We start from the raw sequence: 26,548 nt of genomic DNA, 5'->3' as shown, positions 1-26,548 counted from the left end.
AGGGTTGGATCAAATATGGGATTCCCCCCCATATTTTTTCATGCTAGCTTAAATTTATGTTAAATAACAGTTTACCAAACATCTAGTCTCACAAAAATAGGACACCAAAGTGTGAGTATTCGAGGAGTGCAACAGTTTGAAACGCGTCCTTTCCTTTGCGCTCGGTCCAAACGCTGTGAACAATTTCACTGAGGAAACCTTAAATGTTTACTTATGCATACATCACATACATAATTACCCTTATTCCCAACAGGTAGATAAACAATGAGTCTATTATGCGACGGAGCTGCCTACCTAGACAGCACTTCGGACATTAGGCTACAGTTGCGTTCTTCATGTCGGTTCATCTGACTCTGAACGCAGCTGTAATGGCCAGGCATGCTGTCTGTGCAGGCAGGTCACTATAGGATATGAGACACATCCTGTGTCTGTGGAAGGCACTTGAGATGAGTGTTTAGCTCTGAGTAATTGCGCGCATCATCACGTAAAAACTGTTGACGCAATTAAAATTGTCCTCCTTTCCGACGCGACAACCCCGGAACAAAAAAAAAAAAAAAATCACTCCCACGAGTAAACGAATAGAAACAGGCAAAACTCAATGACAGAGTCGGTGGAGCGGTTGAGCTTGAGAATGTTTATCACGCTTCAGAAATGCCTCGAATGAGTCGCGTGGGATTAAAACCAGCAATCTTAAGGTAATGTACTTTCATTAAGTCTGATATACTCTCCTATTCCTTAAAAACATATAGTACAGTAGTTGTTGCTACAGTAAACTGAGTAGCTACTTAGTAGGCTATTATGCTCTACTGTCAATAAAAAATAAAATGAAAAAGCAGGAGACAGGAATGCAATTAACATTTCGAATAGGCTACGTTTAAAATCAGTTATAACGAAAATTATGATCATTGTGGTATTTTGCCAAAATATGGTTACCATGCTATTCGTGTAGTAAACTATAGGCAATTAAATGATGCTGATTAATATTTTACAGCTTTCCAAAAGCTATTTGTGAAGCACTTCACAATAATTATAGCGTATTAGCCAGACCATTTCTGAAGTACGTACTACAAGTGAGAATCTACAAATTGCACTTCTGTCCAACATCTGTGAAATTAGTCAGACACATTTATTAAGCTGTGCTACCAATGACTTACAGTTTTATAATGTGATCATAGGCTACCTACTCCAAATGGTGTAATGAATTGCGCACAATAGAGCAATACTACATTAATAATAAAAACGAATATTACCGACTAATACTAGTTTTTTTCTGTATTACAACATGTTTTACATGTCAAACTTTTGTCAAAATGCAACCGGTGGGATTACAGTAGGCTACATGGCTTTAATAGGTTTCATGTCGAAATTAAGCGTGCCAGCTAGAGAGAGGCACGTTCAAGCACAAGTTCGACCACATTTGCGGTCAGAGAAGCGTTATTAGGTTTATGTTATGGCAATCAGTCCCTAATAATCGACCTGAATTAGGCTAAACATGCTCAGCTGTTTTTTTTTCCTCTTTGTTTTGTTTCATAATTTCATTTATGCAAGTATTGGGTGGCAGAAAATAAACAATCTAATCTAGAACTTTTCTATTTCTGCGGTGTAACAATAAAAGTGTGTGTGTGTGTGTGTGTAGATAGATATAGATTTGACTTTGAATTCTGATTGGATAAGATGGTTTGAAGCAGAGATTCACATCTCATCACATTATTCTGACCAAACCATTTTTGGTTCTGAACAGGAAGTGAACTGCTTGTGTTATCATATACAGTATAGGACTTCATCAACGTTTCATAGAGGAAAACAGCTCCATAGTTTGCTTGGGAAATGTCAAATCTCTATAGGTAAGTCTCTCTGTAAGGTAGCTGAAGCTCCATATAGAATATAAAAGACAAAATCAGAAGTGACTTCCGAGAACAGAAAACAATTCCACTGAAAACAGTTTTCCAATATTGAGACTCTGGTCTGGTTAATACTGCTGTACTTACACAGATGCTGTTTAGCATGTCTGAGCAGTATTATTGAAGGTGTCGTGTATTGCTCAGATGCAGGGACAAATTCTTAAGCATTTAATGGATTGGTGATGAAACATGTTGTTCACGCTGCTTTATTGGTCTCTTTTGTTATGTTCCACAGTAGTCACTGCAGTCAAGGTCTCAATCCCACTATATCTAACACCTTTCATCAGCCAGACATTCTGCGAACCAGGCCATGGTCAGATTGAAAAGGGCAACGTAGGTTACTCAAATCCATGACATGAATTAGGATTTATATATATAAGATGTTTAAGATGCTTTAATTGCATTGCACAGGCTCTTCTCAACAACAAAAACGCCTACAGTACGCAGACGTCAAAGCCAAGTGGAAAAGACGTATTGTGTAGCTGGATTCGTCATATGGCATATTGTGAAAGCAGTAGATGAGTTTCACACTTCCTTCAACACTTTAATACCGCTTCCTGTATATTTAGAATAGTTTAGAGGATGAAGGACACAGCCCACACACAAAACGTTTGTCACTCAGCTGCCATCTTGATAACATCCCCAGAAAACTATTTTCACGCATGCAGAAGTACAACTTCTGTCTGCTTGAACTGAGAAAAACCCAAATCCGTTTGACAAGTATTTACTGAAAGCCATCAAATGTTTATGATTTTTAAGATAACCTTCACAGATGAACTCAACTTTCCCATGACGTCCAATACGTACATCAGAATTTGTAGCTTATCAAGGTATTTTCTGGGTTGTATGAATACTGTAGTGGTATTTGGACACACTAATTATGCTATTTTGTTTGCTTCCCATAGAATCCATGGAATGTTATCTGGAGACCTCTGTTGATTACGAACTTACCTACACTTGTTGAATAAGACTCTGCGAACATGAGGTTAGAAAGATGAACATGTCTGAGGAGCAAATAAACTGCACTATAAGCCACGAGATTCACCAGTACCTGTTTTCGGGTGCGTACATCCTTGTCCTGCTAGTGGGTCTTCCCGCCAACGCTTACTCGCTCTACCATGCCTGGCTCCAACTGAAAGCTCACAATGAGCTGGGGGTCTACTTGCTAAACTTGACCATATCTGATCTGCTGTACCTGGCCTCCCTGCCCCTTTGGCTCCAGTATATCTTCCAAGGGGACAACTGGAGCGGCTCGGAGTGGCTCTGTCAACTGTGTGGTTTCCTGCTCTACGAGAACATCTACGTCAGCATTGGTTTTCTGTGTTGTATCTCCATTGACCGTTACCTGGCGGTGGTCTACCCTTTCCGCTTCTCGGCTTTCCGAACGGTACGAGCAGCAGCGCTGGTCAGTACGGTGGTCTGGCTCAAAGAGCTTGCCGTAGGAGTGGTGTTCTTCAGGCACAAGGAGCTCAGCAGGGACAAGCACAACCAATCTGTGTGCTTTGAGCACTATCCCATGAAGACATGGGAGTACCCAATAAACTACTACCGCTTTTACATAGGTTTCCTGTTCCCTTTAGGAATCCTCTCCGTGTCGTACTTTAGAGTTCTCCGAGCAGTGGGCAAGAGTGCAGGCACGCAGACAGCCCAGAAAACTCGCATTAAGTACCTTGTAACAAGCACCATCGTCATCTTCCTGGTTTGTTTCTCACCATACCACGTCTTCCTGCTGGTACGCACCATATTGGAGCGGGACTGCGACTTCATTGAGAACATTTTCAACTACTACCATTTCTCTCTGTTGCTTACTAGTTTTAACTGCGTGGCCGATCCTGCGCTCTACTGTTTTATCAGTGAGAGTGCCCAAAAGGGCATCCAGAAGGCTCAGGACGCTTGCACTCGGGTCTTATGCTGTTGCTCAAAAAGCCATGGAAGGTTCAACACGCACTCTACTGAGCTTGCAGTCACCAATGGTAATGTTACAGGTACCTCAGTGGTAACACTCTTGCAGCAGGTCAAAACTGACGTTTAAACATTTTTGTTGTATTAGTTATCTATACAATGGACATCATACCGTTTAGCCACAGGCTCCTCAGATGTACTGCTGCTGCATACTGTTTTTCATTTTGCATGGGTTAGAAGTTAGAACATTAACCTACTTCGTCAGAGTCAGTCCTGTATTTTGTTCTAAAATTAAACTGCAATATTTCATGGTTTGCCGTTTAGCCACAGGCTCCTCAGATGTACTGCTGCTGCATACTGTTTTTCATTTTGCATGGGTTAGAAGTTAGAACATTAACCTACTTTGTCAGAGTCAGTCCTGTATTTTGTTCTAAAATTAAACTGCAATATTTCATGGTTTTGGTAAGCTAACATGCTACTGTTATGTGGTGTCATTCTCAGGGATTGCTACCTTTATAATCACCAGTGGTTGACATTTGAGGTTTTAGTAACCGATGAGCTAAAGAAGTCCCTTTAGCTACAGTACATGTGCATGTAACAGTTAAAACTGTGTCCAAAACTAAAACCAATTCTGCTTTCAAACCTCATTGGTTATAGTTCCTTTAATACTGTACTTCACCCAAAAATCACAATTCCGTCATCATTTACTCACCCTAATGGTTACGGCCTGTTGTTATCACTGCAAATCTCTTGTTGCAGACGCAAACTTCTAATGTCAGATTTAGCTATGAAGCGAGAACCAGTGGCGTTTGGTTCATTGATGTCAAACCAGGTACAATATAAATTGATGAAAATGTATGCATGCTTAATTTGATATGCAGGGAGGGGAAGATTATCATTAAATATATAAATTGTGGTTGTATGGCTTTAGATGTTTCATGGACCAATGTGATGATACTTTTATGTTCTTTTTGGTGTTTAACAGTTCCTGCTTACAATATGCTCTTATTTGATGAAAAATAACAGCATGGAGTTTGGTATTCCATGATAGAAAATTAAAGTAATTCAGGTTTGGAACATCATGAAGGTGGGTAAATGATAACAGAATTTTCATTTTGGGGTGAACCTTTCCTCTAAGGAAACAATAGCAATGAAGCTGTATATTTGTTTGCCTACTCACCTTTTACATGGTTAGACATGGAGCACACAGACAGTTAACAAGCAGAAAAAGGGACGCAGTGTGGGTGTGAAGGGTCAACCACCTCCAAACAGACCATTTTAACCTGGACAGCTTCCCAGTGTGATTTCATATCCTGGGAAAATAGATGAGGAAGAAGTGATTGATGGTTGCTTCCAGAAATCATGTATCTTCTGTTTGCTCAAACCGCTGAGGTAAAAGGTAATGAGTGTTTGGTGCAGTGTTTATATTTTTAGATGGAAGTGATCACAGCTAATACAAGGAGTTTAAATGAATGACCTGAACTGAAAGAACAGACATGTTGACGTGTTCTCTTTTTCCTGCTCATTCAAACCAAGTTTACAATGATTAATCAACATGCATGCAGATTGTATGTAGGCTATATGTAACTAAATCAAGATTGTTTTCAGGTTTTCATTGATTTTATATAGTGACTGCAGTTCAGGTTCATATATGGGACTTTTTATTATTGGTTGTACACTCTGTTGTTTGTTGCACAAATCACTGGCAATGATTGTATTGTTGCACAGTACATGGAGACAGAAATGGTGCTGTGATGTATTGCAGGGGTGTAAAAAGTAGAGAGAAATTAATTTTGATTATAGGTACTGTGTTATCTAGTCAGATTTTTGTAAGATAGTATGTTCTCTCTAGATGTCTGTTAATTGAATTTTGGTTTTGTTTGGCTTGTTAGCCTCAAGGGCACAAAATACTGAAAATAATAGGTACAGCAAACCCTTGCAGCAAATATATGATATATGTGGTGCAAAAATATGATTAAATCTGTGTTTCACTTCCTCTCTCTCTACTAGCCAGACATCTGGCTTTCTTGTCTGCATACTTTGTGCATTAAAATGATCTAATTTCTCCAACTATTAATAATAATATTTTCTTTTATAATATTAAAGACGAAAACTTGTCCCATATGAATAATAAAAATAGGTCTGAATTAGTAATAAATTAGGACAGAATTATCCCTTTAATGCAAACAGGAGACGGTAATCAATTCCCCTTAAAAAAAAAAAGATTGCTCAGAGAAACGCTTTCATCTTATGCTAGTCCTTTTTGTTTAATCGTGGTCTTTCTTGGCTGTCTTTCTTTGGTTTTGATTATTTAACTCTACTGGAAGCAGAATTGTGACATTAAACAAAGGTGCATAAACAGAAGCCTAAATACAGATGGGATTGATTAGTATAAAGTCACATTCCCAGTAAAAACATATCCAGCATGGTTTTAATAGAAATTGAGAGATTGGCCTATTTATTTTATTTTCATACTTGTTAATCCGGTCCCAGAGAAATGTTTAATACTTTCAGGTGTAACCAGAGCCAGACTAATTAAAAGTCTGCTGTTTATTTGACTTTATGATTAAGGGTTTTGGGATGGTCTTCTCCAGTGTTGATTTTGGTTGAACCTTGGAAGAGAGGAAGACACTTAACTCTAAAAAGGTCAGTGATAATATACAAATTTCCAAATAACATGAATGTGCTATGTAACATGGATCTGAACTAAAACAGCTGTCTGTACTCTCCGATACACGCAAGTTGTGTAATACCATGTTTTTTTTTAAATTGATTTCCTTGGGAGTACAACATGAATATTATGGTATGAATATAATGTAACCAAATATGCCTATTAATTAGAGCATTAATTAGACAACTAAAACAGCTGTCTGTACTCTCCGATACACGCAAGTTGTGTAATACCATGTTTTTTTTAAAATTGATTTCCTTGGGAGTACAACATGAATATTATGGTATGAATATAATGTATGGATCAAGTACCTAAAATCACAATAACCATAATAAAATACCACCAAAGAATGTAACCAAATATGCCTATTAATTAGAGCATTAATTAGACAAAAACAAATACAAACTATTCAAGATAAACCCAAGTTAAATGTCTATTGAAAAACAAAGCAGTTTTCAAAGCATAATACAATATGTGGAACTGGCAGGCAAATGTAGAAATTCAACTGTATAGAAATAGCACGCCCTACAGAACTTGAGCCTTTCTATCGCCTTCTGTGGTTAAAAATAAAATTGCATGTCACTGCATGGATGAATCACATGGTTTGTAGTAATCGATATGGCCATTAAAAAAATGGATCACAGTACAAACCATACTGATAGTAGTAAAAATATTCAAAGTATATCAGAAAAAAATTAATTTGAGCAATAAGTAGCCTACTGTATCATATCCGTTGTGGGTTCTTATTTTGTTTTGATTGGGGTTTTGTACTTTACCACATCTCTGCAGTTCGAAGTTTCAGTTTTGACAAATGGGTGATTCTTCACAGATTTGCCGTTCTCCGTCCATGTTTAATGATAGCTAGCTGACCAGACAAAATCTACACAACATTAGCCTATGTATTGTTGTAATACGCCACAAAAGATACAGTTGCCGCCAAGCCGGACACTCACGTGACGTAACATGGTTCCCGCGAAATCTGACCCGACAGTGTAAAATGTGAATCATTATAGGCTTATATTTGTTATTATTTTTATGTACTAGCGTAATAATAGTATTTCATTAATCTTTAAACAAAATCTTCGATAGCGCAGCTTTAAAAAACCCATATTGTTGACTGAATAATCAGTAGGACATGTCCCTCAGGGTACAATATTTGTAATATCTGGAAATTAACCGTTTATTTTTTTATTCAAATACTGCATACAGGAAGAAATAGGCAAGAAAGTGAAAAAGCAACATCGATTGTTTAATAAGGTGAGAGCACAAAAATTAAACACTACTTTGTAACATTTTGTTGATTCTTTATGACAATCTACAATGGCATCTCTTTCTATTACATTCCCATATTCATTTTCATCTGTGAGAATGAGTGAGAATATACAAACAAGCTCAAATCAATTCTGACTCTGGTCACAGATGTGCGTCTTGGTTCCTGTGGCTATGTGACGTGTCCGTGATGTAGGCCACACTATGACATCAGGCAAGGGTGAGATTTCTAAGCCGCTGTATGATGTCAGAATGGTAGGGGTGAAAGGTCAATCCATCCACCTCCAGTCCTAGGTTTGCCGTTTTACCGCTGCGGACGCCATATTTCACCAAAATGTGGAGCATCTCTTCCTCCTGTTTTTCAAATAGAAGCACCACATCAAGTCGTTTTTGTCTTTGCAGCTGGATTTTCTGTCTTCAGTCATTGGTAATGCATTCAGTGGTAATGGTCTTTTATTTTAAGCTACATGTGGGAGTGGGAATTTTAAAAACAGGAAAAGTGTTATTAAAGCCTCCACTGAGGAGAAACAACATGATGGACACAGAAAATATTTAGGATAACAGAAAAGAATGTGAATACAGGGTTAACAGGCTGGTTCCAGCCATTGTGGCCGTGATAATTATAACGTACACTGGCAGAGGTTCTGAAGTGGTCTGCAGTTCACCGCAAATATAAAAATGGCCAGTGTTGACTGGAAGCAGCACTGCGAAGCGCCTGCAAGTTTTATACCAGTGGATTTCCACTGAAAATAAAATGGGGCACAAAGTTAACAGCATGAGGTGATATTATGAGGTGCTTAAACTCTTCCAGAAGACACCCTTAAGCCGCAATGCAATACGTTTTTGAGAAGAACAGATGTTTTAATGTAATGTAGGACTGAACTTAGCCACCATAATCATCAGCCATCATTTATTTTTGATAATACTGTCGTATACCTTGGCTACAGTGGGCAGGCAGGCCATCCACAGGCTCTGTTGATCGGGCGTCAGTGACAGACCCAAACCACTGTGGAGGTACCGCCAGTGTATTGGGCAGAGATTGAGAACATACAGAGCACAGGCGACAGCATAGCCACCCCAGTTAGACACTCCTACACAGGAAGCGGACGTTAGGTATGCTAAGAAAAGTTCATGGTACACTATCGTGGTGCAAATACAAGCTTTTGTAGAAACCAAAATAATATACACTCTTCCAATCAAAAAGTTTGGAATAATTACGATTTTCTTTTTAAAATGTTTTTAAAAGAAGTCTCTTATGTTCACCAAGGCTACACTTACTGTATTTGATCAAAATATAAATAAAAACAGTAATATTTTGAAATATTATTACAATTTAAAGTAACTGTTCTATTTTAATATATGTTAAAATGATATTTAGTCTTGTGACTGCAAAGCTTAATTTTCAGCAGCCATTACGCTAGCATTTTTCACAATATACTACCATTCAAAAGTTTGGGGTAAGATTTAAAACGAGAAAATAAAATAAAATAAATGAATACTGTTACTCAACAAGGATGCATTAAATTGATCAAAGGTGATAGTAAATAGATTTTGAATGTTAATACAAATTTCAAATAAATGGTGTTCATTGAACTATATATTCATCAAAAAATCCTGAAAAAAGTTATATATTGATAGAAATATTAAGCAGAACATTTTCAACATTAATATTATTATTATCCATTATTAATAACCGAAGACCAAATCAGCATAACAATGATTTCTGAAAGATTACGTGACACTGAAGAAAATTAAATAAATTAAATTATTTTTTATTAAATAAACGCAGCCTTGGCGAGAATAAGAGACAATTAAATAAAAAAAAAACAATACTCCAAACTTTTGACCAATAGTGTATTTCAATTGTAAAATGCTAAAATAAATATCACACATACATGAAAATAAATAAATAAAATTGCATAAATAAAGTTATTTGCATTGTTTTATATAAATCTTGCAGATAATATTTTGAGTTACACACAGTACAAGATCTTTTAACTGTAAATGTGACATGCTAAACAGTCCCAACAGTCTCTAAATATATATATACATATACATATTTTGTTAATCAATACAGCTTAACTTGTATTTAATCTGAAACATTAATTGATATAGTATCTAAATGCACTACTATTCAAAAAGTGCATTTGAAATCCTGGCTTACGCAAGAAAATAGAATTCAAGATATTCTTCTTATTATTCTCAACATTACATTCCTAGTGCCTAAATGTCAATTAAATGTCAGAAATCATATATTTTTTTTTTTTTACTAGACAGACACTAGGCAACACTGACTATGTCAAATAACATCTCTGATCCACTTCCTATGATATCGGAAACTAACATTCTTCCTTTAGCCCCCTTAATAAGAAACAAGTAGGTGTAATGTGAAACTTAGTACCACTGTGTGACCACATAAGTTGTGTTTAGGTGCAACGTGCTTATTTTCAGCTAGCAGGAAGCATGTAGGCACATTATGTGGTCTCTGTGTGAGGTGCGCTTACCTGCTGTGATTGCAAAATCAGCAGCCACGTCACACGCAATCAGATTTCCATTAGGCATGTATGCTTTAACTGCTGCTTTGACTTTGCCCATACCAAGCTCATTACCTCCATCCCCGACCCCTGTACACACACACATACACACACAATTAATCCTGTTCCAAAGAGGTGACAGATCTCATTAAACCGCTCCCTGGTGCCAACCAAACTTATCATTAATTGGGAACAAAGTTGGTGATTCAAGCATTCATAGTGTTCGTTAAAAGAGATTAGGACATTGACTACATCAGAGAGGGTACAGATAAAACCACAATCATAATATACTTCTATTTTTATTATACACTAACATTTGCTAGTGTAAGTTAATCACAGTGGTTTAGAGCACTGAAGCTCTGGCTTTGTTACCTGTGGTAGTGATGCCCGCAATAGTGCTGGCAGTGGTGAAGAGGTCATCTATTGGGTCGACTAAATGCTTGATGTTCACCCCCCTCATGTTGTAGTAGTTTCCGTCGGTAGCCCGGCCGCTGCGCTCTATTGCCACCAAGTGGTCAAACCTTTTTAGTATACATAATTTCAGTTCTGTCATGACAACTCTCGGAGGGATTGGCATGGTAATGTACATGACAATGTTAATGTATTTGGTCTTGGCGGAATAGATCTGCTATGCTGCTGCTGCTGCTACAGAGCAAGTACCGAGACTTGCTCGGACTTACCAACGATCAGTTATACAGTTTAGCAGCCATTATACAAAGTTATACTATGGGGCTGTTGAATGCTTGAATCTGATTGGCTGACGAACATTCTAATCTGTGCAATTATTTTCAGGGAAACACAGCTGAACTGTATGCATTTTCCATTGACGCCATTTTTGGCCATATTCTATCACGCGTGATCTTAATAACAACCAATGCTGAGTCGCAATTCGCATAGTATTTGTCTTAAATAGTATTCAAAATTAAAATTAGTGCATCTCAAATCATAGTATGTCAAAATGAGCATCTCGGACAGTTTACCATTTCCATTGAAAATTCGAAGTGCAGATTCATGCACACTCGAAGGGCTAATATTGCCCACAACCCATTGCACGTTGGACGCAGATTCGATTAGAACTACAAACACAAATAAAAAGTGGATATGCGAGACTGACGGTGAAGTAGAGATGCTTATATAAAGGGATTTGCGTAATAATACCTGACCTGATTAAAAACAAATAATAACTATTAAATGGTATCTGCGTTATATTTGCGAACATTGAAAACCTTTATAAAGATATGTTTGGTTATTAACTTTTAAATGCATCATTATGCAAACACATGAGGAGAGTTCAAGGCATTAAAGGCCCGCGACTGGCAGATCAGTGTGCCTCTTCGTTTCTCTCCAATATGATAGGTAAATGAAATGACTCAATTATGATGAAGTAGTATGTCCCAAAGCTGGTCTACTATTCTGCTACATACTCAAAAGTTTTAGGGCAAAATAAATAAGTAAGTAGGTGAATTGGGATGCAGCACAAGAGAAAGCAGTGGATGGAAAATGAGATTGAACCACATTACACCTGGGCTTAGTGGGATCTCCATCATGGCACAGGAAGTGAAGTGCTGAGTCAGGGCCATTACTCTGGAAACTTATTACTGGCACAGCAGTCTTTATCACACCTGTTAGTGAAAACACACACACACACACACACATACACACATTCAGAAAACATGGTACAGTAAGACCCTGTCCTAACCAGACATGACAAGTCTACCCCCTAAAATGTTAATTTGCATGTCGCTTTATCACGTCTGGCTAGCACAACCAAAGAATATCTCAAAAACACTAAATCAGCAATGATGGAGGCACCTTTCTCCACAGCATCCCGCATGATGTGCTGATTCATCTCCAAAGCGCGCCCATCCGTCACGATGACCACCTCTTTGCGGAGTGCTTGAAGCATAGCTGCCATGGCGATGGCCCCGGGCGGGCCATCAGTCTCTTCAGGGGGGTTGTGCATGTAGTGTGTGGGGAAACCAGTGGTGATGAGAACAGAGGAGGAATGGGACAGTGAGAGACAGGCCTTTAGGAGCTCATCCTGCAAGAACAGGGCCCGGATACCTCTTGAACCTGCACACAAACCACAGAGTTACTGATGTCAAGGCATGATGAAATGGAACTAGCAACAGATCTTTTCTTCAGTATTGTAACATGTGAGTGTAATGGATTATTGAAAAAGAAAAGAAAATCAGATCAATGTAGGATGGGGACTTGGGTTCTATGCATCGGTTGTTGAGATGCGGGCACTGCACTCAAAAGTGGAGACTAAATGATTGGAGAAATCCTGCACTAGAGAGTCTTTTGTTTTCACTGAAAGGTGCAATTATGGCATTTTGTTTAAACATCACAGTAAAAAAAAAAAAAAAAACTTAACAATGGCAGACAGAGATACCAAAAAATAATTTGTACACTTGGGCCACACTTAAAAATGTATAAATGTCAACAATGGTGCACTCAATAACACAACTACTAAAACAAAAATGGCTACGTTGTCGTGGAAGTACACTAACACCTAGTGGTGTGGATGTAGCATTACACAAATATCTTGAGTTTACAATGCCAATGTAGAAATTCACGTTTCCAAGATATTATTTGGAAGTGGCTTTTATGGTATCTAGTAAATATTGTGTCATCAATAAGATTTGAGACGGTTTCTTTTAAAATGTATCCCAGGCCTTATACAGATTTAAGAAAAAGATTGACTTCACTCTGGACTCTTGGTAGTACCTAGGATAGCAAAGTCCACTAAAGGAGGTAGAGCTTTTTCGCATTTGGCTCCCAAACTCTGGAATAGCCTTCCTGATAACGTGCGGGGTTCAGACACACTCTCTCTGTTTAAATCTAGATTAAAGACACATCTCTTTGGCCAAGTATTCAAATAATGCATCTCATAATCTTGTACTGCAGTTCTATCTGATCAAATGCACATCATTATTATTCTTTAGTTTGGGTTAAACAAATCAATTTTGCTTGGTTGGAACAGCAGCTACGCTAATTATGTCTCTATTTGTTTCTCTGTTTTTGCCACGGGATTGACATACAAATAAACTGACATTATTTTGGAAAATAAAAAATAAAAAAATTTTTTATGACAAACCTTTAGAAAAGAATATTTGTTTTATTCTTAATTAATTCATTATTTTATATCATTATCTTGAAAACTATTGTAAAGACTCGAACTTTTATTCAGAACCTTTTTTCAGACTTTTGTATTTGGTTTGGAATTAATTATGTTTTTTTGAATAAATTAATGATGCATTTGTATAGCGCTTTATTATCTGGAATAGCCTTCCTGATAACGTGCGGGGTTCAGACACACTCTCTCTGTTTAAATCTAGATTAAAGACACATCTCTTTGGCCAAGTATTCAAATAATGCATCTCATAATCTTGTACTGCAGTTATATCTGATCAAATGCACATTATTATTGTGCTGCTTCATACCTGGGTCTTCAACAACAAGCTCCTCAATTGCTCGAATTTGTTGAACAGCTCTTTTGCTAGCGATACTGTAATGCTGAGGATTCTGGGAAATGCAGAAACTCAAAGGGCATTGTGCTGGCTCAAGAGTGAGGGACGAAATAGTTTCTGCCTTTTGATCGGTGATGAACATACAGCCAGGAGAGTGTGTGAACGCCAGAGCGGACTCTGCAACATTAAAAAACAAAAGGTCAACATGCAGTTCTTCTCCTACACACTGCATAAAAATGATCTGTGTATGCCGCAAAAAATGACATTAAAGAAACAAAACTTCAAGTGTACTGAAAACCCAGTGACATTTAATCTTAAAGGAGAAGTGTGTCATTTCTACTCCACTAGCAGCACCAAACAGTGCAACTACAGTTTTTGGAGAAACCTTACTGCAGCTCTGTACAGCTTCAACACCAGTGACCCCACAGGCCCAGAACACAGGCACGTCACCGGGACACTGCTTCACTGGGTCCCCATAGTCTGGTTGTGACAAGTCCTGGATACCCAGCAGCTCTGCAAGAGAATTAAGGGTGCTTACGAGATGTTTAAAGAGGAGTTCATTTTTCCACCTCAAAGCCCCTGAAATGTTAACAGTTGGAGTATGTTTAGACATGTTTTGATCAGACACACGCAGTTAAGTATTACAGATGGGCTCTTAGGAGCGAATTCCACCATTAGTCATATCCTCCATGAACCTGCTTGGTATTCACAATGGTCCCAAAAAGTATTTGGACACTTAAAAATGTATTCTTAGATAACAGCATATAAAAGCCATTGTTGTTCTTGTTAACTAAAATGATTAAAAATAATTTTCGTTACAGTATTTTGGGCAGAAGCAATGGTTTAAAGTTAAAATGCCTTAATGATGGATGTTTCTTACAAACACACAGCTGTTCAGTTCACAAGACATCAAGTAATGCAGTCGAGAAGATTATTGTAATGTTTTTATCAGCTGTTTGGACTCTCATTTTGACGGCACCCATTCACTGCAGAGGATCCATTGGTGAGCAAGTGATGTAATGGTAAATTTCTCCAAATCTGTTCTGATAGGGAAACAAACTCATCTACATCTTAGATGGCCTGAGGGTGAGTACATTTTCAGCAAATTTTCTTTTTTGGGTGAACTATTCCTTTAAATGAAATAAAGCCGAAATAAAATTAAATAAAATATAGATGAAAAACTTAAACTTATTTTATTTCAGTTAGTTCCCAAGGAAATGTTTATAATTTTAAGTACTATAATTACAAAAATTGAAAATAAATAAATTCCTCTAAATATTACAAAAATCACTGAAACTTAAACTAAAATGAAAACTGAAAGTAGAAAAATAAATGTTAATTCAAAATATAATAGTACTATAATTGCATATAAACAATACAAAAATACAGCTAATCAAATCAAGTGCAATTTATTAAGAAAAATATAGCACAAACATTTTTCAAGCAAAACCTGTTTTTTTTAAAGCACTTATTTATTTAAACGGATAAAACAATAGATGTACTATTAAAAATAGATAAACTGAATAACTGTTCATTTGAGGGGAACTGACAAATTGATCTATTGAAAATCACCTTAAAGGGGTCATATGATGCAAAAATAATGTGTTTTTTTTTTACTTTAAACCGCATAAACACATTTCATTACACCAAATACACAAAATAATGTTCTTTTTAGCAGCATCATATGACCCCTTTAAGATCATTCAAAGTTGTATATGATTAGTGAGAAATGTTTTTTTTTTAATATAAATAAGTACATACTAGGGTCTCCAATATGGACGGGGCCTCCATGTGCCAGTGGGATCCCGTGTGTGCTTTGAGCCGCATTGTCCAGCTTGTCTTCTGGTACAGGTCTCATGCTCACCACCATCGGACAGTGAAACTGACCTGCTCTAATACAAGCTACTGAGGTCTGCAAACACAAAGCAAATAAAACAAAAACAGGCATAAGCACTCTGACCTAAAGGATTTTCCTTCTGGTCATTTTTTCAATTTCAAAACAGGGAAAACATCTGACACAAGCAAAATCAAGTAATACGCTGTAGGCGCTACTGCACACGGATGTAATCCAGGCCCGAGGTGTTTACTGACCTTGTACATGCTGACATTTTTACCCTGTTCCACATTTCTCACTGGAACCCCAGCGGCCTTCAAGGCTGATTCAAAACCAAAACTACAGCCAAGGTAGAATGTAACCATGTCCTGAAGTTGAGGAGTGTAAGAGGATAAACTAGCGACCTTCTTCATCAGCACACCGTTCTCAAACACACAGTACTCTGGACAGTCCTCCCTGAGAGAAAGACAGGACAAGGCACATGTTAAATAAAATAATTTTTGAAGAATGTTGGTAACCAAACAGTTGACAGTAGCTATTGACTTTGGAAAAAAGCATGGAAGTCTACGGTCAACTGTTTGGTTACAAACATTCTTCAAAATATCTTCTTTTGTGTTTAACAGAAAGAAACTCATACAGGTTTGGAACAATATAAGGGGAAATAAATGATGATGGAATTTTTATTTTTGGGTGAACTATCCCTTCACGGGTTTTCCAGCCTGTTTTTCCTCTAGTCTATCTCTGGGTGTAATTATTAAATGGCAAGATGGCATCAGAACACTTTATAGTCAAAAAAATTAATCTTTTACAGCTGTCTGTGACTAAAGATAATCTGTAAAGGAACAGCCTCCTATTAAACAGGATTTTATTTTATTTTCCCACCACTTATTTACTCAGTAGTTGGTGAAAATAAAATAAAATAAAATAAAATAAAATAAAATAAAATAAAATAAAGGGGAAGGGGCTTCATTTCTGTTAGTGGACACTTTGGTGTGACGATACCTGATGTCAGATCCTGTGGCGAGGGGGCCACAGCTCCATTCTCCACATTTGCTCCTGTACAGCAGCGGTAGGGGGCTACTGTTAGCTCTGCAAAACGCCTCAAAGTCATCAGCAAGATCCTTGTGCAAGATCACCACATTAGCCTGTTGATATCCTGTCAGTAAACACAGTAATATTGTCTGTGAGATCTTGTAGCTGTCTTCATGCTTGCAGACTTAAAAAAAAATCTTTAAAAATGTTTTGCAGATTAAGGATTTACAATTTGGTATGTAAAAAATGTCCTAAATGATATCGAAAATTGGGATCCAATCCTAGTCTACAAGAGTCCCATAAAAAGATCCTACTGGAACAACGAACTGAAGTTTCAGCTTTCAGTTTATACAGTGCAGTTATATTTGACACTTTCATGACTGATGTTTTATTTATTTAGAGTTGTTTCAAAATTGCATTAGAAATATTAGCATTCCTTTAGGGTTTTTGGAGAGAGCAATCCAGCTTAGATGCCAAAGTCTCAAAAGAGTGAAGGTTCACGGTGTCATAATGCAGTAGTCACATGTTATTTCTGAGGCTGTGCACTATATGCAGAAAGTTCGGACACAAATGATTTAAATGATTAATTTCTTCTACTTTGTTTACAGAAAGCGAATACTGTAAATTCACTCAATGCATTCACAGATCAATATACTGCATAATTAGAATTCTCCGTTTGAAAGTTAATAAAACACGAATTCACCAGTATAAATCATATTCTTCTGTCAAGTTGGAATGTGCAACATCAACACAAGATTTACAGTGTATTTACTAAACATACCATGGCATCTAATCATAATTTCACCCTTCATACCTGCAGCGATACCAGAGGTGTTCTTAATATCCCGACTGTGCAGCCGAATAATGCTCCGCAGAGCACTGGGAGACAGACTCTCTGACTGCCACATGCTAAATCCTGTGCTTTATGACAGCCTGACACTTTAAAGTCCAGCTGGTTAATGATTTTAAGCTGATGTAACCCACTGCTGTAAATGGTAATGCATAAAGGTGCATAGTAACTAAAACCAAACCATTTGTAAATCATACCTTGCTTCATCTTTGCTCGGGTGCTGTACTTCAGGCCTTTCAGTCGAACAGCACGACAGCGAAAATTTGTCGCACATTTCAACAGCCCTGCAGGAAAAACTGTCACAGGTTACTGATCTGGAAATATCAGAGACTGAAAAACTGATTTAGACTTAAACTACTTCAGTCTGTGTGCACTGAATTAAGTTAATACATCAGTTTCACTATTTGAGTTGAATTACTGAAATAAATGAACTTTTCCACGACATTCTAATTTATTGAGATGCACCTGTATATATATATATATATATATATAGAGAGAGAGAGAGAGAGAGAGAGAGAGAGAGAGAGAGTAATGAAAAAGTTTTTTTGAAAATAGTTGACATGAACCTTTTCTTTCTTTTTTGAGTACATACATAATATTGTTTTCTCTGTGGGTTTTGTATGGTGGGATCATCTGTGTGCACTAAAAAATTACAACGGATTTTTTTTTTCTATAGCTGATGAGTGAACAAGCACACAAAGTAAATCCATAATAGCATACAAAGAGGCAAGATATCTATATAGTGGTGGTGGATGAGGAGATACCCCCTGACAATGTAAAGCGCTTTGAGTGTCTAGAAAAGCGCTATATAAATGTAATGAATTATTACATTATTATTATTATATAATAAAGGTACATTGTAACCAAAATGTTGAACTGTGTTCATAAGTCAGGCTGTCAATTTTAACTACTGCAATTTGTCAAATGTGTTTTATAAAAACACAAAAACAAAAGTTTTATCAATCTATATAGTGACTTGGTCCAAACATGGTTTGATATTTTTGGATATTACCCTTTTAAGTAACATGATGTTCCACTATCGACTTGAATTATTACATTATTATTATTATATAATAAAGGTACATTGTAACCAAAATGTTGAACTGTGTTCATAAGTCAGGCTGTCAATTTTAACTACTGCAATTTGTCAAATGTGTTTTATAAAAACACAAAAACAAAAGTTTTATCAATCTATATAGTGACTTGGTCCAAACATGGTTTGATATTTTTGGATATTACCTTTTTAAGTTACATGATGCTCCACTATCGACTTTGTGTTCAATCAACTGTAACTTTTTCCTGAAATGTAACATGTATTAAAGGTACAGTGAGCAGTGTGACAACTAACCCCAGTCTCAGCCATAGACTGTATGGTCTCAGCTATGCCTATGTAGAACTGTGGAAAAGTGAAAGCAGCCTATATTTTATATAGCCTATTGCTGTAACTGTCAACATTAAGTTTTTAAACAATTTTAGAGTGACGCACATTCATTTGTATCCCCCCTCATTAAAACTCTTCAATAATTATATAAGCATTAGAAAAACGGTTTAAAAATAGTTGTAGTCACGTTAACACACTGATATGTCACGCCAGCTACGTTACGTCACCAGCGCTCTTGCTGCGCTTCACCTTGGCGCCACAGGTAAAGCATGCAATTCAAAATGCAAAACTATAATAAGAGCGTATAACTGTAGTGCAACAAATAGCGGAAATATAGACGTTTTAGAAGCGCACTGACACTTCCGTGATTGCCTCTTAAAAACAAACACAACGCGACCTGCATGCTTGCATACAAAGTAGTTATCTTTTCGATGCCAATTCCGATTTGGCGACATAACGACGTTAACTTCAGTATTTATAAAACTCACCCATCTCTGTGGATCAGAAGCGACTGCAGAAGGTCAACAACGATTCCATTTTAAAAGAAAACACAAAATGGCCAAAACTGCAGGTACTGGCTTTATACATGCGGGGGCGCTAAAAACTCACTCAATGACCAAATGTAAGACAGACAGCCAAGAAACACATTTATAAACTGTATAATTTAATTGTTTTCTCCATACAATACTCGTATGCTTCATATATTTTGTTCATATTCTTTTTAGATTATTGCTTTACAGTAAAATGCATTGGTTGGAAACATCCATTGCTTGCAAGACAATACATTCAAGTTACACACCAACGTCTTATGTTGAAAATCATTAAATCTGTACCTTACAAAAGGTTTCCTATATGTGTTCCACTCACAGTGCAGCAGGTCACTCGTGGAGCAGTGCGCATGTATCTGTGCATGTGTGTTTAATAAATCAAGACACCGCATGAGAAGTTCTCATACTCTTGTGCATATTCATGCGTGGCAGAGTCATCTGAAGCATTTTCCTTTAAGTTTTTGCCCTCTGAAGAGGCATACAGTGGAGAGTGCATATAAGTCTATTCATGTAAGAGTGCTGTACAAATGGCAACAAAGACATCCCGTCTGAAGTGACCCGATGAAACATTAATCAAACCACTCCGGAGGTCCGAAGTTTATAAAATACAATTAAATGTCAAAAAATACTTATATATCAGTTCAAATATAAGGGTAGCATTTACATCAAGCATGGCAGAAATAACCTGCAACAAAGTAAAGGATTGTGTGCTGACAAATAGATTCAAATGAATCTAGTATATGAATGCACTGTCTATTGGACTGGCAAAAGAGATTTCCCAAAACAACCAGGGAGAGACTAACATAAAAAATAGAAACTGGCACTGAAGAATTCATTTAATGCTGTAAAAAAACATTTTTAACTATTTAATGTGGCAACCAGCATAGGAAGAAGCTTTAGAAGCTCCTCCGACAGTGTGCGTATGGTTTATCTATTTCAGCTGAATAATGTAATCGTACACATCACCACTGAGTAACACCACAGAACAAAGAACGAAAGAGAATCATCACATGACACCACCGTCATTCCGCACAGCACATAGCCACATTAAACTAAAGTCGACATTCTACAGAATGGCCATTATGTGATGATGTAAGATTAGATGACAGAATCTGCATGCATGTGTTACAGCGGTGGGCGACTTCAGCAGCTTTCACAAACATGGCTCATCTATGAAAATATAATCGGCCCTCCCCGACTGAGATTGCATATATCATATATAATGTGTACATCAAATACTGCAACACCTGTCTTTTTGCACAGACAACAGCGACAGCACCTCCTAGCACTTAACAACGACAGGTTCTACGACTGACAAAAGACACGCTCATTCCCCTACAGTCAAGTTCAGGGCTCCTGAGCCCACTAGCAGCTGAGTGAATGGTGGTCCTGTAGCTGCCATTTAGGGGTGAATCTCAGGAAACCTGTCGAGGTCAAGTTCAGGTCATATTTCACCCAAAAAAACAACAACAACAAAGAAATAAGCTAATTATTTTATGCTTAAAGAAAAAGAAGTCTATGAAGACCATTATAATTTTGTTTTTGTATTGTGACATCACAGTAAGCGTATTTTCTACCTCAAACATCATTACTGTAATTTTCATTACTGCAATGGAAAAATCTCTCATTACCGCAATAGAAAACAAACTCATTACCGTAACGCAAAAAGCTAATTTAAATTTAAAATTATTTAAATGTACACCTAAAATCTGTGTACAAATCTATGTAATTTTCATTACTGCAAAAAAAAAAAAAAAAAACTTACCACAAAAAAAAATAAAAAAATTAATAAAAAATCATACAATAATACAAACGATCAAAACATTTCCATGGCCGCATAACAAAATCTCAATCCTATTACTGTAATGCAAAAAATATAATTACGGTAATTTAAAATTTGCTAATGCTAATTTAAATATATTTTATTACAGTATGCACAAATTACAGTATGAAGTCCGCATATTACAGCTATGAGAATCCAGGTTTGAAAATGTGCTTAAATTTTATGAAAATAAATGTTGCAATGCAGATAAACCTTAAAAGGTCTTTAAACTTAATTTCCTTGCACAATCTAATTTATTTTTCTTTTGATTTTGGAATGAATTATGACCTGGGCACATTTTCTTGAGATTCATCCTTGTAGGAACATTGACGTGAGCTCACAAAGCTTTTGCCCTGCTTTAAAAATGGCTTCTTTGTGTCAAATCATGCATTACAGACAAACGGTAATAAATATCCAGAGAGGGAGGTTAGGTTGCATTGGAAATAAAGAAAAAGTGGCCGCTTTGGTCACTTATGTAAATTCACCCTCACCTCCCATCATCTTGTAAGGAAGCACTGGTTCAAACAGGATCAGTGATGTTATATTTACATATAAATAAACCCCCAAAAAACTCTTCGATTTGTAGAATGTTTGCAAAATCCAGGATCTCTGTTTGTGATGTCATCAGTATGTGTTTGTAATATCAAAGCAGCCACAGTTGTCCGTCATCGTCCATAGTGCGAAACAAGCAAAGAGCGGTCCTGAGGGCTGTCAGCTCTGGTCTGAACGAGAGGTGAGGGGCAGCTTTTGATGTGTGCTTTATGATTGGTTCCATTCACTGGTTAATGCAGATTTGGAATAATTAAGGGGAAACCAAAACGTGTCCAATTTTAGAGCTTCTGTTTCCATGTGTTAGAAGCTGGTCCACTCGCTGACCTCTCCGATGGGCACCTGCCGGAAGCTCTCAGCAGGAATTATATGGTCCAGCTCATAAGGATTTCATAACTGCTCGCCCCCTGCCGCACGATCCATACAGAAAATGCTTCACATCTGCTATGCGTCTTATTTCAACAGTTTTCTTGTGTAACGAGCTGCGAGAATCACTTTCTTTCCCGAGGACAGTCATTTCATGTCAGTTCCATCTTTTTATTGCGCCACATCAAGGACGAACTTTCATTTGTCCATTCTGGAGGAAATAAATTAATATGATATAGATGTTTTATGCCACATATAAAGTGCATTATGTTCATGTCATACGTTGTCTCAAGGGAAGACAGAAATGAGAAAATGTAGATTGCTAATGCATACAGGAATGAGCAGCATTCTTTGTCATTGCCGTGTGTGTGTGCAGTTTGTGATGTAAGTGTACACTTTGAATCCTTTTGCTCTGAACAAGACATTTACGGGCTGCATTGTGATTGTCCAAGGTTCAGAAGTGGAAGAATATCCAGTTATAAAGAGAGCTGCCAAAGAGAATTTAATTTCCTGGAATTGATGGAGAAAGTTGCGAGTCAACGGTATTCTGAGAAATGCAGTTCTTCCATCTGAGCCACAGTGGTTTGAATGTGCAGCGGGAGACAGTGGTTTTCTTCAACAGTAGGGAGTTTAAAGAGAGAGGAAACAGCAGAATAATTGGTGATTTTGGTTGCAGGTTTATCCCGGAGGTATTTTGGTTCAAAGCCCATGGAAATCATCTAGCCTAGACACCTTCTAGGCACATGGGCAGGTTGACGAAAGTGAAGACATTGTATTCGATCAAGACGGAAAAGCAGAGGAAGATGGCATACAGAACAAGCACGTATATGCCCAGCTTAAAGTCCAACCTCCACTTGTTCACATGGATCCCCAGCACCTGAAAGTGGACAAACAAAATAATTCGTAGGAAGCCAGAGAAAATAATCTTTTATACACTGTATGGACAGCAATCGTAATCTCTAGCTTCTGCTAACTGTCGTACGCACGTTCATGAGAGAGCGGTATTCCAGTGGATGACGTAGGACGTAAGCTCCAGTGAGAATATGCTAGTCTCGTGAGAACCAAGTTTTGTTTACAGCAAAGGTCTTTACAAATCCTCATTTTGTACTTCTAATTCATGACCAGTGTTTTTTTTGCTCTCTCCACTACACTTCCTCGTTTGTCATTTCCGCATTCGTTACCATGGTCGCCTATGTTCTACGTCATCTGCTGGAAAGCCACTCTCTAGTCACTCCTCCTTTATCCTTCCGGTGCTCCTCCGTGAGACTCGAGACCGGTGAGTGGCGCAGGTGTCGCGCATTAGCAATTACTCCACCGGCCTCGCTCCGTTCCCACGGCTCTCGGCCCCGCCCCTCTCGTCACATAAGTCATTATTAATTTTGTAATAAATATTCACGACTTTTTAATATTTGAAATCAGGCTACACTGGATTGGATTAACATAAACTGTTAATGAAATGTTTAAAAAGCAGTTAGAAGTTTGAATGAGTCTGAAACACTGCCCTGTATAAATTAAAAGAGAAAAAATTTATACGCTTGTATGTAAGCAAAATATAACCAAACCAAATCTATATACACTCAGCTATAGAATTTTTGTAGACGTTTTGTCTTCAGTGGAATTAGAGGTTCTAACTAAAACTAAAAAGGGGTGTCCATGTATTGTATTTCTGAAGTGAATTGTCCTTTACATTTACTCACAGTTAAAGCCACCGAACCCAGCAGCAGAACAACGGAGTAAATCAGTCCTTTACTGTTGATTTTAACCTAAATAGGACACAAAAAAAGCTAACTGTCGTACGCACGTTCATGAGAGAGCGGTGTTCCAGTGGATGACGTAGGACGTAAGCTCCAGTGAGAATATGCTAGTCTCGTGAGAACCAAGTTTTGTTTACAGCAAAGGTCTTTACAAATCCTCATTTTGTACTTCTAATTCATGACCAGTGTTTTTTTTGCTCTCTCCACTACACTTCCTCGTTTGTCATTTCCGCATTCGTTACCATGGTCGCCTATGTTCTACGTCATCTGCTGGAAAGCCACTCTCCCGTGAATGCATGTACGACATTTAGCGGAAGCTAGAGATTACGGTTTATAAAGTCTTAAAGATGGATATTTTTCTTACACAAACACATTGATTCGCTTCAGAAAGCCTTTATTAACCCCCCAGAGGTGTGTGGAGCACTTTTTATGATGGATGGATGCACTTTATTGGACTTCTATTGGACTATTGAATATCAGCCCTCATTCACTGCCATTATAAAGCTTGAAGAGCCAGGACATTTTTAAATATAACTCAAGATTGTATTCGAAGAAAGTCTAGGATGGCTTGAGAAATCAGGGTAAATCATGGGGTAATTTTCATTTTTGGGTGAACTATCCCTTTAAGGAGGGATGAAAAAATTTGATTTTCCTCTTTCTACTCTATACTTACATTCAGTGGCTGTTTAAAAAATGTATATGTAAAGAGCTTCTAATCCTGCAGACGCTGCTGCGTTCTACTCAGCTACATATTTGGACTAGAGATCAACCTATATATCAGTTTGAGTGATGAATGGTATTTAGAGTATAACAATAATGTGAGAGCACATGGACAAATTATACATACATGCCATTTAAAAAAAATATTAAAAAGTTGATTTTATTTTATCCTTTTTTTCTCTCTCCCTTTCTTGTTTTGTAAATTGATATATAAATATTACAGTTATATGAATTATCCAATATATATTTATCCAATAACTATTTGTACATTTCATCATTTCATATGACAATAAACAATTTTAAGTTGTGACGAGAGGGGCGGGGCCGAGAGCTGTTTTAATATTTGAAATCAGGCTACACTGGATTGGATTAACATAAACTGTTAATGAAATGTTTAAAAAGCAGTTAGAAGTTTGAATGAGTCTGAAACACTGCCCTGTATAAATTAAAAGAGAAAAAATTTATACGCTTGTATGTAAGCAAAATATAACCAAACCAAATCTATATACACTCAGCTATAGAATTTTTGTAGACGTTTTGTCTTCAGTGGAATTAGAGGTTCTAACTAAAACTAAAAAGGGGTGTCCATGTATTGTATTTCTGAAGTGAATTGTCCTTTACATTTACTCACAGTTAAAGCCACCGAACCCAGCAGCAGAACAACGGAGTAAATCAGTCCTTTACTGTTGATTTTAACCTAAATAGGACACAAAAAAAGAAAGGTAATTTTACGGTCTTTGTGGAATTGTGTGTGCGTGTATGTTTGAGGAGTGACAAAGACAGATACCACAGAGCCGTAGTTGACAGCCATTGTCTGGATGCCCCAGGGAACGCCGAGTCCAACCAGGATATCAAAGACGTTACTGCCAATCGTGTTGGAGACAGCCATGTCCCCCAGGCCTGAGCACACAGACACAAAGCCAAAGCTGGAAAGTCAGCTCAACATGGATGAAAGATGAGGGAAGGTAGAAAAACCAAGAAAATTAAACAAAGGAGAGCTCTACCTTGTCGTGCGACAATGAGACTGGCTATGCAGTCGGGAACACTGGTGCCAGCAGCCAGGAAAGTTATACCCATAATGACATCTGGGATTCCAAGTGAGTATCCAGCGATTGTGACCTGCACACAGCAACCCACATGAATGAGCCTCAATGAAATGCTTATAGGAATAGTGATGTAACATGCCTGCAAGCAGAATGACCTAAAATAAGCAAAATTCAAAGAAATTGTGTCAAAACAAAGACGATTTCAAACTGACGTCCAAGGACCCCCAGGGGCTGCTAGGGGGCTAATAAAAAGATTTTACAAAATTTACTATGGCAGTCACAGTTAAGATTCAAGATTTTAAATATTGTATTAACAATTCATTATTAAGTATGATATTTAATAAATTGAATAATGCAGGGGGAAAAAGACATGAAAAATGCTTACATACACAAAGATACTGAAACTCACCATCCACACCATGAAGTAGGAGAAGATGGCGATCCACAGCGTAGAGAGGAAGAAGGACAGCATGAAGAAGCGCTCCCACCGTGGTTTGGCACAGTTGGGTATCGTGAAGAACAGCAATACCATAATGGGCCAGGAAATGAAAAACTTCACTTTATCCTTTGTGCCCCCTACAGTCACATGGCACAGCATGTCAGTAATTAGCCCTCCAAAAAAAATATTCTCTTTATGGCATTAAGTTGACCATCCAACCCTAGCTCATAGCTCAGATGAAAGCAGAGCTCACAAGAAAACACATGAGAAATGCCCATGCAGTGCATAATATTAAAGGGGTCATATGATGTTGCTAAAAAGAACATTATGTTGTGTATTTGGTGTAATGCAATGTGTTTATGCGGATTTAGGTTAAAAAAAACACATTATTTTCCACATACTGTACATTATTGTTTCTCCTCTATGCCCCGCCTTTCTGAAACGCATAGATTTTACA

The 26,548-nt window shown here is 37.4% G+C and overlaps 3 protein-coding genes across 5 annotated transcripts in view; 1 reads left to right on the top strand and 2 right to left on the bottom strand.

Annotated features, from left to right (window-relative positions):
• The first annotated feature begins 599 nt into the window (after positions 1–599).
• Positions 600–4,042, top strand: LOC107730208 (ovarian cancer G-protein coupled receptor 1-like). Its single transcript, XM_016540968.1, has 2 exons — positions 600–695; positions 2,807–4,042. The coding sequence occupies exon 2, from the start codon at positions 2,896–2,898 to the stop codon at positions 3,931–3,933; it is 1,038 nt and encodes a 345-aa protein (XP_016396454.1). The 5' UTR covers positions 600–695; positions 2,807–2,895; the 3' UTR covers positions 3,934–4,042.
• A 3,597-nt stretch (positions 4,043–7,639) lies between these two features.
• Positions 7,640–19,410, bottom strand: dglucy (D-glutamate cyclase). Of its 3 annotated transcripts, none has more exons than XM_016540966.1 (13): positions 19,336–19,410; positions 17,664–17,750; positions 16,587–16,740; positions 15,842–16,040; positions 15,512–15,662; positions 14,141–14,263; positions 13,724–13,927; positions 12,090–12,350; positions 11,800–11,899; positions 10,650–10,798; positions 10,248–10,367; positions 8,680–8,834; positions 7,640–8,097 (listed from the first exon to the last, which is right to left on the bottom strand). In XM_016540966.1, exons 1-13 carry the CDS (start codon positions 19,337–19,339, stop codon positions 7,954–7,956), a joined length of 1,851 nt encoding a protein of 616 aa, XP_016396452.1. In that variant the 5' UTR covers positions 19,340–19,410; the 3' UTR covers positions 7,640–7,953. The 3 variants fall into 3 exon arrangements, with proteins under 3 accessions (XP_016396452.1, XP_016396451.1, XP_016396453.1); XM_016540965.1 differs by having other exon boundaries at positions 17,664–17,762; positions 19,336–19,377; XM_016540967.1 differs by having other exon boundaries at positions 8,015–8,193; positions 17,664–17,762; positions 19,336–19,384.
• A 3,124-nt stretch (positions 19,411–22,534) lies between these two features.
• slc24a4a (solute carrier family 24 member 4a) overlaps positions 22,535–26,548 on the bottom strand; it is a 51,093-nt gene continuing 47,079 nt past the window's right edge. Inside the window, exons 15-19 of the mRNA XM_016540969.1 lie at positions 26,062–26,228; positions 25,611–25,725; positions 25,394–25,506; positions 25,238–25,303; positions 22,535–23,009 (exon numbers count right to left, since the gene is read on the bottom strand). Of these exons, the coding sequence (XP_016396455.1) occupies positions 22,857–23,009; positions 25,238–25,303; positions 25,394–25,506; positions 25,611–25,725; positions 26,062–26,228 (614 nt within the window). The 3' untranslated portion in view covers positions 22,535–22,856. The remainder of the gene's footprint in view (positions 23,010–25,237; positions 25,304–25,393; positions 25,507–25,610; positions 25,726–26,061; positions 26,229–26,548) is intronic.

Source organism: Sinocyclocheilus rhinocerous, unplaced genomic scaffold (genome assembly GCF_001515625.1).
Source record: "Sinocyclocheilus rhinocerous isolate Xijiao unplaced genomic scaffold, SAMN03320098_v1.1 scaffold1419, whole genome shotgun sequence".
Classification (NCBI taxonomy): Eukaryota; Metazoa; Chordata; class Actinopteri; order Cypriniformes; family Cyprinidae; genus Sinocyclocheilus; species Sinocyclocheilus rhinocerous.
The sequence above is the reverse complement of the archived record's forward strand: the minus strand, read 5'-3'. Positions and strand labels throughout refer to the sequence as shown.

What these genes read in the sequence shown, in the direction of transcription:
- LOC107730208 (XM_016540968.1), top strand. Translation starts at nt 2,896, where the DNA reads ATGAACATGTCTGAGGAGCAAATAAACTGCACTATAAGCCACGAGATT.
- dglucy (XM_016540965.1), bottom strand. An exon ending in CGTCCATATTGGAGACCCTA is followed by an intron (nt 14,264 to 15,511) that starts GTATGTACTTAT and finishes ATTCTCTTGCAG; the next exon opens with AGCTGCTGGGTATCCAGGAC. An exon ending in TGCGGGCATCACTACCACAG is followed by an intron (nt 10,368 to 10,649) that starts GTAACAAAGCCA and finishes GTGTGTGTACAG; the next exon opens with GGGTCGGGGATGGAGGTAAT.